General features: G+C 57.7%; 1 protein-coding gene across 1 annotated transcript in view; it reads right to left on the reverse strand.

The window, feature by feature from the left end:
* Positions 1 to 13731, reverse strand: part of PIDD1 (p53-induced death domain protein 1) — a 45044-nt gene that overhangs the window by 12489 nt on the left and 18824 nt on the right. Inside the window, 5 exon segments of the mRNA XM_054390729.1 lie at positions 2561 to 2633; positions 8010 to 8243; positions 11107 to 11312; positions 12699 to 12806; positions 13174 to 13292. Of these exon segments, the coding sequence (XP_054246704.1) occupies positions 2561 to 2633; positions 8010 to 8243; positions 11107 to 11312; positions 12699 to 12806; positions 13174 to 13292 (740 nt within the window).

A 13731-nucleotide genomic window follows, 5' to 3' on the forward strand; every position in this document is an offset into this window, starting at 1 on the left:
ACTGCTGGGGCCCCCAGCACAAGAGGGACCTGGAGCTGCTGCAGAGGGTCCAGAGGAGGCCACCAAGATGAGCAGAGGCTGCAGAACCTCCCCTGTGGGGCCAGGCTGGGAGAGTTGGGGCTGTTCAGGATGGGGAAGAGAAGGCTCCAGGGAGACCTCAGAGCAGCTTCCAGTACCTGAAGGGCTCCAGGAGAGCTGGGGAGGGACTTTGGCCAAGGGCTGGGAATGCCAGGATGAGGGACAATGGCTTGGAGCTGGGAGAGGGGAGATTGAGAGTGGAGGTGAGGAAGAAATTGTTGAGAGTGAGGGTGGGGAGAGACTGGCACAGGTTGCCCAGGGAGGCTGTGGCTGCCTCCTGCCTGGAGGTGCTCAAGACCAGGCTGGATGAGGCCCTGAGCACCCTGGGCTGGTGGGAGGTGTCCCTGCCCATGGCAGGGGGTTGGGGCTGCATGAGCTTTGAGGTCTCTTCAACCCAAGCCATTCCATGAATCTCTGAATGTTAGGGGTTGGAAGGGACCCCCTAGAGATCATTGAGTCCAACCCCCCCTGCCACAGCAGGGATGAGGGAGCTGCAAGGAGACTGGCAGAGTGGAGCAGGGAATTCAGGGCTGCCACCGTCCCTGCAGGAGCTGGAGCACACAAACTGACCCACTGCAGGTTGTGAGCTAAAATCAAGGGCCCAGCCCCACACTGCTGCTTATGCCCTGCAATGTCTCAGGGCTGCTGTGGCACACCCTGGGACAAGCCCTGGATCAGAGGACTGCACACAGCAGCACCCTGGGGCCCCCCACCCCCTGAGACATGCAGGACTTCCCCACAGTCCACCACTTGAACTCCCTTGTGGTCTTGAACAGCTGGCCCTGGACAGAGTCCAATGGAGGGCCACAAAGATGCTGAGGGGCCTGGAACACCTCTGTGAGGAAGAGAGGCTGAGAGCCCTGGGGCTGTGGAGCCTGGAAAAGGGTAAGGCTGGAGAGCATCTTCTCAATGTAGTATCTAGAGGGTGGAGGTGAAGAGGCTGTGGCTGAGCCCTTGTCTGAGGTGCCCAGTGATGGGATGAGGGACAGTGAGCACAAACTAGAACCCAGGAGGTTTCACTTGAACTTAAGGAGAAACCTCTTTGGTGTGAGGGTGCTGGAGCCCTGGAGCAGGCTGCCCAGAGAGGTTATGAGTCTCCTTCTCTGGAGACTTTCAAAGCCCACCTGGGCACATTCCTGTGTGACCTGATCTGGGCATTACCTGCAGTAGCAGGGGATTTGGACTGGATGATCTCCCTTCCAACTCCTACCATTCTGTGATTCCATGAAAAGGAAGAGAAAATGGAAAAGTCCAGCAGGCAAGCCCCTGTGCATTCAGAAGTAGGGAGAATGAAAGAGTAAATAGTCAGGTAAGGAGTCACACAAAGCACCTTGGGCATGATGCCCTTGCTCAGGGTGCAGAACACCTTGAGATGTGAGCCAGCTTGGAGTCTGGCCTAACACTGAAGTCCACCTCACAGAACCACAGAAACACTCAGGTTGGAACAGAGCCTCAGGGTCACCAAATCCAACCCAGAACCCTACTCTGCAAGGCTCACCCCTAAACCATAGCCCCGAGCACCACATCCAAACCACCTTGAAACACATCCAGGCTTGGGGACTCCACCACCTCCCTGGGCAGCACATTCCAGTGCCTGACCACTCTTGATGGGAAAAAGTTTCCTACTGTCCAGTCTAAACCTGCCCAGAGCCAGCCTGAGGCTGTTCCCTCTTGTTCTGTCACTAATTACCTGTGAGCAGAGACCAGCACCAACCTCTCCACAACCTCCTTTCAGGGAGCTGTAGACAGCCATGAGGTCTCCCCTCAGCCTCCTCTGTTTCACACTAACCATCCCCAGCTCCTTCAGTTGCTCCTCACAAGATTTATTCTCCAGGCCCTTCCCAGCTTCCTTGCCCTCCTCTGCCCTGGCTCCAGCACCTGCACATCTCTCTTGGATTGAGTGCCCAGAACTGAACCCAGCACTCCCCAGAGCTGAGTCCCAGGGGACAATCCCCTCCCTGCTCCTGCTGGACACAGCATTGCTGATCCCAGCCAGGATGCCTTTGGCTCTCTTGGCCACCTGGGCACTGCTGGCTCCTCCTCAGCTGCTTGGCCATCAGCACCCCCAGGTCCCTTTCTGCCAGCAGCTTTCCAGCCACACTGCCCCAAGCCTGCAGCACTGCTTGGGGTTCCTGTTCCCCAAGTGCAGGACCTGGCACTTGGCCTTGTTGAAGCTCCTCCTGGTAACCTTGGCCATGGATCCAATCCCTCCAAGTCCCTCTGCAGATCTCCACCTGCCAGCAAGGTTCCCATGGTCCCCATGGCTTTTCTGACCCCAGCAGCATTAAACCCCTGCTTGGCCATTCATATCTCTCACACCCAAGTGCTGGGGTTCCCCTCAGCTTGGGAGCTTCCCCTCTCCTCCACCAGGGCAGAGGTTTTTACAGGAGGAGGAGAAGAACAGGCAGGAGGATCTGAGTGCTTGAGATCAAGGAGGTTGCTCCTGGCTGCTTTCTCTTCTGCTTCTTCTCCAGCTCTTTGCACTGTTCATCCGAGCTGGGTTCTCGTCAGAGGCCTTCAGCACCGAATCTCGCAGGTTCAAGACGTGGATGGCTCTTCCCGGAGGGAGCTGAGCGATTCAGACCCCCGACGCTGGCTCCTCTGGAGAGACAGCCTCGACAGAGCCGCAGTGATGTGGCAGAAGCTCCCCCCTGAGGCTGTTTGCTTCCTGAGCAGCCTTGGGTGGCTCATTCCAAAGAACCAGAAGGCAGTTCAGGGCAATTTGTGCCCTGGCAGGGTATGAGATTCTCCTGCATTCTGGGCATGTCCATTCTCTCCATCCAGATGCTTTTAGATGTGGTACCACACGATCTGCTGGCCCAGACTGAAACCACTTGCCAGCCTTCTCCTTCACTCGAGTCCACTGCCTGCCCCCAGCCAAACAGGACAGGTGCAGTGCTTTGTAATGGGCTGCAGCCCCTGTCGTGGGGAAGGGGATGCTGACTGGGTTCAAGTCTTTCTCTTGGGTCTGCTGTCACAGGCTGACAGGATGTGAGGGGTTGGAAGGGACCTCTGAAGATCTTCGAGACCATAGAATCCAGCACAGGTCACACAGGAACACATCTAGACGGGGCTGCAAAGTCTCCAGAGAAGGAGACTCCACAACCTCTCTGGGCAGCCTGCTCCAGGGCACTGGGACCTTTACAGTAAAGAAGTTCCTCCTCATGTTGAGGTGAAACCTTCTCTGTTCAAGCTTGAACCCATTGTTCCTTGTCTTATCACTGTGCACCACCCAAAAGAGCCTGGCCCCCTCCACTTGCCCCCCACCCCTCAGCTATTGATAGACATTGATCAGATCCCTCTCAGCCTTCTCTTCTCCACACTAAACAGCCCCAGGGCTCTCAGGCTCTCTTCACAGGGGAGATGCTCAAGTCTCTCTGCTTCATGGCTTCTCCATCAGCCCTGGGTGGGCGTTCTTTGAGCCCCTGCTGGCTCTCTGAACAGTGCCCGGGCTGCTGCTTGTCTTGCAAACGGGGACAAAGCCAGCAGCAGGCACTGGGACAGGATGTGGGTGGGGGGTCCCGGGGCAGGCGTAAGGACAGGGGTGGGGAGCGTGACAGAGAGGGGACAGGGACAAGGACAGAAAGTGATGAGGACAGGAACAGGGTTGGGAACACGAACAGAGATGGGAGCCGAAGGGGACGTCAAGGTGGCAGAGAGCATCCCCTGAGCGTGCCAGCATGGGCCGGCCCCGTGTCCCCATCCCCACTGTCCCTGTGGTGTCCCCACGGGGGTCACCGTGCTGCCATGGGCTCTGCCTCCTGCCGTGCCCCTGCCGGAGCCCGTGGGGACAGTCCTGTTCCCTGGGGGTAACACTGCGGGGGGAGGGTGCGGCACTGCGGGAGGGTGGCGCTGGGGGGAAGGGGGTGACGGTCCCCGCCTGCAGGCTCAGATGGATGTCTGTGAAGAGGGCCGGGGCACGGCACTGTCGCTGAGCAGGGGACACACACACAGCGTCTGCCCCCCCCCCTCCCCCTTCTCGCCCCCCAAACTATCACTTCATCAGGGGGCCTGGGAGGACATGCGAGGCCAGCACGGAGAGGCTGAGCCCCGGCAGCCCCTCCCGCCCCGGGGAAGGGGACAGGGGCACCCCCATCTTCCCAGCCCACTGCATCCCAGTAGGGCCAGCCTTGCTCCGCTGCTAAGCAACCCGGGCTGGAGCCAGTGGCCAGCAGTAAAGATGGCGCCTGGCCCGCTTCAGCGCTCGGCCAGCGAGAAGCGGTGCCCTTAGTAGCCATGGCACCGGCTTGGCTTCAGCTGGGCAGCGAGCGAAGCCAATAAGAGGCCGGGAGGGTGGGGAGGGCGCTGTGATTGGCTGGCAGCGGCGCGGCTGGAGCGAGAATTGGTGTCGGGGCTGGGAGCGGCAGGAGCCCTGCCCGGGGCTCGGTGCGGGCGGGGAGCAGAGTTTTGAGCAGGGCCTGCTGGGACACGCCAAGGGGGGATGGTTGGAAGTGCAAGAGGGAGCTGGAGAGTGGAGAGAAGGGAGAAATGTTTGCCCCTGAGGGTGGGGAGAGCCTGGCCCAGGCTGCCCAGAGAGGTGGGAGCTGCCCCATGGCTGGCAGCAGTGCAGGGCAGGTTGGTTGGGGCTGTGAGCAGCCTGCTCTGGTTGGGGATGGCCCTCATGAGTGCAGCAGGGGTGGAGTGGATGAACCTGGAAAGGTTCCTTCCAACCCAATGCATCCTAGGATTCTATCTTTACCCACCAGGCAGCTTCATCAGAAGCAAAGACTTGCAGCCCTGTTTTGATTTCTAGTGGAAGCACCAGAAATAGCTGAGCTGCCTCCTCTGTCTCTTTTGTTTCTCCAGATGCTGGAGTGCATTAAGAGTCTCGCCAGCATTGTCAAGAGAGGTTCTCCTCCACCTTTACTCTGCTTTAGGGTGGCCACATCTGAAGTATTCAGTCCAGTTCTGGGCTCCCCAGTTCCAGAAGGAGAGGAAGTTATGGGAGAGAGCCCATTGAGAGGCCTGGAGCAGCTCTGGGAGGAGCAAAGGCTGAGAGCCCTGGGGCTGAGAGCCTGCAGAAGAGCAGCCCCAGAGGGGAGCTGAGCAATGCTCAGCAAGAGCTAAAGGAGCTGTGGGGGGCAAGAGGCTGGGGCCAGACTCTGCTCAGTGGTGCCCAGGGACAGCACAAGGAGCAAGGGGCACAAAGTGGAAGCCAGGAGGTTCCATCTGAGCAGGAGGAGAAAGTTGTTTGGTGTGAGGGTACTGGAGGCCTGGAGCAGGCTGCCCAGAGAGGTTGTGGAGTCTCCTTCTCTGGAGTGCTTCCAACCCCCCCTGGGCATTGTGCTGCTGGGCAAGCTGCTGTGGGTGCCCTGCTGGAGCAGGGGATTGGACTGGGTGACCTCCAGAGCTCTCTTCTAACCTTCACCATGTTGGTATTCTGTGAAAGAAGCCAGAAAGCAAAACAATCTTTTCCTTCAAATAATCAACACCATGGGACAGTGCAGTGCTGGTTTTATTCCAGTGGGAGTAGCAGGCCCAGATGCACCTGGCCAAAGCTGGAGAGAAAGACAAACACCTCCTTGGTACACATCAAAACTACAGACAAGGACAAAGGACACAGAGAAAATGCACATTCATGACAGAGCTGCTGACCTGAACCCAACAGAGATACACAGAATGGGTTGGGTTGGAAGGGACCTCAAAGCTCAGCCAGCCCCAACCCCCTGCCATGGGCAGGGACACCTCCCACCAGCACAGCTTGCTCAGGGCCTCATCCAGCCTGGCCTTCAACACCTCCAGGGTGAAGGCATCCCCAGCCTCCCTGGGCAACCTGTGCCAGTGTCTCCCCACCCTCACTGGCATCTCCTCTCCAGTCTCATTCTCCACCCTCCTCATCTCCGGCCTCAATCTGCCCTCTTCCAGCCTTCTGCCAGAATCCTCTTGAGAATGGGATTGAGACTTGAGGGGCAGCACAGCCTAAGAAGTCAGGTCTGAGGAAGTCCCTAGGGCCAAGGTAGCCACTCCAGCCTGCAGGTCCTCATGCAGGAAGCACTGCATGGCCTGAGGTGGCATTAAAAGCAAAGCAGAAGCAGAAATGTTTGAGGGCTGTGCCTGAAGCACAGCAGCAGCAGACCACTGATGATGCTCCACAGGTGGCACAAGCCCCAGGTGGCACAAAGCAGCTGCAGCTTGACTCTGGCTGTTGCAAACCTGGGATTTCCTACAGGCTTCTGTCCCTCTGCTTGAGAACAGCCTTGCAGAGATCTGCTGAGTCCAACCCTGCCTTGGAAGAGTTGCATTTAGGCAGCTGGCATCAGCTGTGCCACTGTCCTTAGGGGGTCATTGGAGGAGGTCCAGAGTGAGCTGGACAGCAGCAGGGTCCCTCAGTGGTCAGCACTGAGCAGTGCCCAAGCAGGAAAGACTTCCAGCCTGCTGTGCAGCCTGAGGTGAGCTCAGCACAGTCCATGCCAGCCCCACAGCAGCACCTGTTCCACTGCTCAGATCAGTGGCTACCAGGCACACTGAAGTCATGCTCTGCACCAGGCTTCACAAGGGGTCACAGCTTCACTGTGACACAGGCTTGGGCTGCCTGGAGGATGTCAGGAATGGCCCTTGGAAGCTTCAAGGCAAAGTTTCCCATCAGTTAAGAGTCTCTCCCAGTGCAGCAGGCTTGTGGGCTGTTATTTACTCATGAGGCCAAAGACCAGCAGCTTGGAGGTCTCCTCTGCAAAGCCTGGCAGGTGGTGCCAGCAGCCTGGGGACATTTTGTTTGTTCCAAAATAGCTTCTGGAGCAAACAACAACAACAAAAGAACACCCACAGCAATTTGGTTAGAAATGAGTCTCTTCTCTTTTCACCATACACACTTCAGTGTTGTTTTGGGATGGAGGGAACTGGAAGAAGTTGAGCCAGCAGTATGCCCAGGTGGCCAAGAGAGCTATCAGCATCCTGGCCTGGATGTGACCAGCAGGAGCAGGGCAGGGATTGTGCCCCTGGACTCAGAACTGTGAGGCCACACCTCACTGGGTCTTTGGTCCTCACTCCAAGAAGGACACTGAGAGGCTGGACAAGGGCAACCAAGCTGGGGATGGGTCTGGAGAACAGGGCTGGGCAGGAGCAGCTGAGGGACCTGGGGTGTTCAGTGTGGAGAAGAGGCTGAGGGAGACCTGCAGCTCCCTGAGAGGAGGCTGTGAGGTGGGGGTTGGGCTCTGCTCCCTAGTCTCAGGTGACAGAAGGAGAGGAACTGGCCTGAAATTGTGCCAGGGGAGGGTTAGGTTGGAGCTGAGGAAAAATTTCTTTGCTGTAAGAGTGGTCAGGGATTGGCAGAGGCTGCCCAGGGAGGTGGTGGAGTCCCCATGCCTGAAGGTATTCAAGCAACCTGTGGCCATGGCACTTTGGGGACACAGTTGCATGGCTGTGGTGATGTTGGGTGATGCTTGGACTGGATGATCTTAGAGGTCTCTTCCAACATTAATGATTCAATGACTACAAAACTTGTCAAGAAGCAGGGAACATTTTCCCAGGGAACAGAGGTCACATTGTCCTGCAAGCAGCCACATGACACACCTGGGACCTTCACAGCACCACTGCACCTCCCCTCTTCCCCACCAAGCCCTGGAGCACAGCCCCAGATGCTCCCAGCCAGGGCTTCCAGCAGCACCCAGTTTCAGGAATAAGTTACAAATAAATACAGGGAACATGAGGATGGATCCAGTGCAGGCTGCTCCAGCCACAGCTCCCCTGCCAGACACCTCAGGCTCTGGCTGTCTGCACCATTCTGCAGCCTAAAGCTCAAGGCTGAGAAGCAGGACAGCAGAACACACTCAGCTCTGCCTGGCCTTGGCAGAGCTGGCACCTGAGCGCTCCAGGAGAGCTCCACACCCTGCTCAGCCCCTCGGGAAGCCACTGTCCCTGGAGGGCAGCCCCAGGACACTCCTGTCAGTCTGAGTGAGCCCAGAGGGCACCCAGCTGCTGCTGCCAGGCGCTACCTGGTGGCTATGGCGGAGTCCTGGGCGCTGCTGTGCTGCTGCAGCCCCAGCCTGCGCAGGGACTCTCTGTACTTGTGCCTGCCCAGCTCCAGGACGGCTTCCACCTCCTCGGCGATGTCCTGCCGCCCGCTCTCCCGCAGGGCCCTCACCAACCTGCTCACACACTCAGGGTCCTCCCAGTTCTGCTGGGCCCAGGAGAAAAGCATCTCCAGGATCTGCTTATCCAGGTCCTCCCTGAAGAAAAGGGAAACACAAAAGGAACCAATGGGATCCCTGGGGGGCATCAAGAGGAGTGTGGGCAGCAGATCCAGGGAGGGTCTCCTCCCCCTCTACTCTGCCCTGGGGAGGCCACACCTGGAATATTGCATCCAGTTCTGGGCTCCCCAGGTCAGGAGGGACTGGGATCTGTTGGAGAGAGTCCAAGGGAGGGCTCCAAGGATGCTGAAGGGACTGGAGACTGCCTGGGGAGGAGAGGCTGAGAGCCCTGGGGGTGGTTAGTGTGGAGAGGAGAAGGCTGAGAGGGATCTGATCAATGTCTATCAATAGCTGAGGGCTGGGGGACAGGAGGGAGGGGACAGGGACAGGCTCTGCTCAGCTGCACCCTGGGATAGAACAAGGAGCAATGGATGGAAACTCCAGCACAGGAGGTTCCACCTCAACAGGAGGAGGAAATTCTGCACTGTGAGCGTCCCAGAGCCCTGGAGCAGGCTGCCCAGAGAGGTTGTGGAGTCTCCTTCTCTGGAGCCTTCCCAGCCCTGTCTGATGTGTTCCTGTGTGACCTGTGCTGGATTCTCTGGTCCTGCTCTGGCAGGGGTTTGGACTGGAAGATCTCCAGAGGTCCCTTCCAACCCCTCACATTCTGAGAGCCTGTGAGACTCATTCTCTTGACTGGCAGCCCAAAGAGACCTGAGCTGAGCCCATGGCCAGAGCCCCAGAGGAGCCCTGCAGACACATCAAGCACACTGTGGGCCTGCCTCTTCCCCACACAGCAGACAGGAGTTGCAGTTCCTGCATTCAAATCTCACTAGGAAATTTTTTCCTAGTGGAAATTTCCTAATCTCAGCTCCTGAGAGAAGGACCTGAGAGTGCTGGTGGACAACTTCACCGTGAGCCAGCAATGTGCTACCCCAGAAGGGCAAGAACGACCTCTGGGACATGAGGAAGAGTGTGGCCAGCAGGGCAAGGGAGGTTCTCCTTCTCCACTACTCTGCCCTGTGTCCAGTTCTGGGCTCCCCAGTTCCAGAGGGACAGGGAACTGCTGGAGAGAGTCCAGGGGAGGCTGCAAAGCTGCTGAGGGGCCTGGAGCAGCTCTGGGAGGAGCAAAGGCTGAGAGCCCTGGGGCTGAGAGCCTGCAGAAGAGCAGCCCCAGAGGGGAGCTGAGCAATGCTCAGCAAGAGCTGAAGGAGCTGTGGGGGGCAAGAGGCTGGGGCCAGACTCTGCTCAGTGGTGCCCAGGGACAGCACAAGGGGCAAAGGGCACAAAGTGGCAGCCAGGAGGTTCCATGTGAGCAGGAGGAGAAAGTTGTTTGGTGTGAGGGTGCTGGAGGCCTGGAGCAGGCTGCCCAGAGAGGTTGTGGAGTCTCCTTGTGTGGAGAGCTTCCAACCCCCCCTGGGCATTGTGCTGCTGGGCAAGCTGCTGTGGGTGCTCTGCTGGAGCAGGAGATTGGACTGGGTGAGCTCCAGAGGTCCCTTCCAAGCCTCCCCATGCTGGGGTTCTGTGAAATACCAGATGAAAGCATTCTGCTTGTGAATATAAATTCCCCACAGGAACAGTGCTTTGGCCACAACAAATCCCATCCTCTGCTGCTGCTGCAGCTCTTTGCTCAGCCTGTATGTCCCATGATGTGCCACAAGCTGGGCTGGAATAGAGAAGACTTTCACCATGAATGCCATAGAGCAGAGCTCATTGTCAGAGATGGAGGCTGGCCAGGAATCCCGATCCCAGAACAGTCCAGGAATGCCACTCATCTGAACAAAGCTCATCAGGTTTGGCATTTCCCAGCCCTGGTTTTCAGATGCAAAGCTTTGTTTTACAACAGAAGACAAGAGAAGCACTTCTCCAGGCAAAAAAAAGTGATGTAGCCTCTCTACAGCTCCCTGAGAGGAGGCTGCAGTGAGGTGGGGGTTGGGCTCTGCTCCCCAGTCTCAGGTGAGAGGAGGAGAGGAATTGGCCTGAAATTGTGCCAGGGGAGGGTTAGGTTGGAGAGGAGGTAAAATTTCCTTGCTGCAAGAGTGGTCAGGGATTGGCAGAGGCTGCCCAGGGAGGTGGTGGAGTCCCCATGCCTGGAGGTGTTCCAGAAAGCTGTGGCCATGGCACTTGGGTTTGATAGCTGTGGTGGGGTTGGGCTGATGGTTGGACTCAATGACCTTGGAGGGCTTTTGCAACCTTCCAGTACCTGAAGGGGGCCTACAAGAAAGCTGGGGAGGGACTTTTGACAAGGGCTTGCAGTGCCAGGACAAGGGACAATGGATTGAAACTTGAGGAGGGCAGATGGAGAATGGATTGAGGAAGAAATTCTTGCCAGTGAGGGTGGGGAGAGACTGGCACAGGTTGCCCAGGGAGGCTGTGGATTCCCCTTGGAGGTGTTGAAGGCCAGGCTGGATGAGGCCCTGAGCAAGCTGGGCTGGTGGGAGGTGTCCCTGCTCATGGCAGGGGGTTGGGGCTGGCTGAGCTTTGAGCTCCCTTCCAACCCAACCCATTCTGTGATTCTGTGACAGGTTTGGAGGCTTCATTAAGAGTCAGCTGCAGCAGCAGGGAGGGAGAGCTGAGCACTCCTGCAGCAAGAAGCCATGGAGGGCCAGCAGGAGCTGTGTGACCCCACAGTGAGGAAAGCTTCCCCAATCCCTTTTCCCTTCTTCCACTGCACTTGGAATGCAAACCACAGAATCAGTCACAGAACTGTCAGGGTTGGGAGGGACCTCAGGGATCATCCAACCCATGCCACCCATCTCTGAGATCTGAAGAACCAAACTCCACCTTTACCCAGAGACCCCATTCCAGTGGGAAAGCTTTCAAGCAGAGAAGTGTTCCATTTATGCTGCTGGGCTGCAGATGCCCCAGAGCTGGAGGCTGGGGGCTGCCCAGGGGGGGTCCTTACCTGTTGTTGTAGCCTATGCGCTCGATCTGCTGGTAGGTGAGGCCCAGGCTGAGGCCAAGGCTCTGCCAGTCGGCTCCCAGGCGCCTGGCGATGCTCAGCAGGTTGGCCTGGGTCAGGTAGCCAGTCTCAGCATTGCCCAGGTTCAGGGCAGGGAAGGAGAAGCCATCCAGGGCCCCAGAGCTCTCAGCCCAGCAGGGTTTCAGTTGCTGTGTCAGAGAGAGCAGAGAGGCAACGCTCTGAACAAACTGGGGACAGTGTTTGGCTGTCCAGGGCTCCGTGCCTGAGAGCAGCCAGGTGGGGCTTGGGTTTTTCTCACCAGTTACAAGTGACAGGATGGGAAGGCCTCCAGCAGCCTGGCCTGGAGCAGCAGTGGTGTGGCCAGCAGGAGCAGGGCAGGGATTGTCCCTCTGGACTCAGCTCTGTGAGGCCACCTTGAGTGCTGAGTTCAGTTTTGGGTCCTTGCAGTGGCAAGGAAACTGAGGAGCTGGAGCAGGGCCAGAGAAGGGCAAACCCAGCTGGGGAAGGGTCTGGAGAACAGGGCTGGGGAGGAGCAGCTGAGGGACCTGGGGGTGTTCAGTGTGGAGAAGGACACTGAGACCTCATTGCTCTCTACAGCTCCCTGAAAGGAGGCTGAAGCCAGGTGGGGGTTGGGCTCCCAAGTTACAGGTGATGGGATGAGAGGAAATAGCCTCAAGTTGCCCCAGGGGAGGTTTAGGTTGGACATTAGAAGAAATTTCTTCACTGAAAGGCTTCTCAAAGCCTGGCACAGGCTGCCCAGGGACATGGTTGAATCCTCATCCCTGGAGGTGTTAAAAAGGGATAGAGCTGTGGTGCTGAGGGCCAGGGTTTGGCACCAGAGTTGGTAGAGTCAGAGAATGGTTGGGCTGGATGAGCTGAAAGGGCTTTTCCAACAGAAGGATTCCAAGATTCTATGGATTTCCTTTCTTCTGATGGGTAGGAAGGAAGCTCTGGGGGCTGAAGCATCAGGCTGTAAGGAGCAAGGAGCACCTGCACTGGCATTGCCCAGCAGTGCTCACTGCCTTTGGAAAACATCAAATGCCACTGCTCCAGGGAGACCTCAGAGCAGCTTCCAGTACCTGAAGGGCCCCAGGAGAGCTGGGGAGGGACTTTGGCCAAGGGCTGGGAGTGCCAGGATGAGGGACAATGGCTTTGAGCTGGGAAAGGGGAGATTGAGAGTGGAGATGAGGAAGAAATTGTTGAGAGTGAGGGTGGGGAGAGACTGGCACAGGTTGCCCAGGGAGGCTGTGGCTGCCTCCTGCCTGGAGGTGTTCAGGACCAGGCTGGATGAGGCCCTGAGCAAGCTGTGCTGGTGGGAGGTGTCCCTGCCCATGGCAGGGGCTTGGAACTAGATGAACTTTAAGCTCCCTTCCAACCCAACCCATTCTGCCAATCTATGAACCTTGGGGTCCCTTCCAACCTGCCCCTCTGTGACCATGCCAGGGGTGGGCAGCCATCTCTTGCTGTCATCCATCACAGCCACTCTTGTGGAGGAAGCCTAAATGAGCTGAGCAGGAGGGTTGGGCTCCTTCCCCACCTGGCTGAATCCTTCTGTAGCAGACAAACCAACTCACAGGCAGTTTGATGGGCAGGGTGGCGAGCCAGAGGGAGTCTGGTCCTCTCCTCCTCCTGCTAGCATCTTCAGGGATGCCCTTGGGAACTTCCCCTCGGTAGAAAGAGACCTTTGCAAAAGGAAAATGTGCAGTGAGGCTCCAGCAAAGTGGGCAAGGCTGTGGGCACCAAGCCTCTGTGTCTGGGGAGGGATGAATCCAACCTTCCTCACTCCATAACTGCCTCCACATTAAGTGCAGCTGGGAGGAGCACTGAGGGTCTGCCAGACAGGTTGGCCTCAGTGCCCACACCCCATTGATGGCAGCAATGTCAGGCAGAGCCAAGCCAGGAGGGAGCTCTTGTTTGCTCAGGCTTTAGCCAGGGAAATGCAAAGGCAAGGGGAAGGGAACCGTGCCCAGGGGTGATCATGAGGAGCACTGTGGAAGCAGTGCTGCTGATGGAGGAGGCCACAGACAGTTAGTGGAGCTGGTTGCTCACCTGGCCTTTGACTGCTTGGCCTTTCCTGTCCACAGGTGAGGTCACATAGATTTCCTTCATGTTCTTCAGGTGGGAGTAGAAGATGAAGGCGAGGCGTCCGTCCACGCAGTCAGGGCGGTCTGGGCAGGGGGCAAGAGCCCTCTGAGACCACCAGCCCCAACCATGCTCTGACTCTGCTGAGTTCACTGCTAAGCCCTGGCCCTCAGCACCACATCTCTGTGTCTCTGAAACACCTCCAGGGATGGGCATTCAACCAGCTCCCTGGGCAGCCTGTGCCAGGCTTGGAGAACCCTTTCAGGAAAGAAGTTTCTTCTCATGTCCAACCTAAACCTCCCTTGGGGCAACTGGAGGCCATTTCACAGATTTACAGAGATTGCATCAGATTGGAAGGGAGCCTCCAAGGGCATCTTGTGCACCCCCCTGCAGGCAGCAGGGACACCTCCAGCCAGAGCAGGCTGCCCAGGGACACATCCAGCCTGAGCTGCAATGGCTCCAGGGATGGAGCCTCAAGCACCTCCCTGGGCAGCCTGTTCCAGTGTCTCCCCAGCCTCACTCTCA

The sequence above is a fragment of the Indicator indicator genome, chromosome 21 (genome assembly GCF_027791375.1).
Source record: "Indicator indicator isolate 239-I01 chromosome 21, UM_Iind_1.1, whole genome shotgun sequence".
Taxonomy (NCBI): domain Eukaryota; kingdom Metazoa; phylum Chordata; class Aves; order Piciformes; family Indicatoridae; genus Indicator; species Indicator indicator.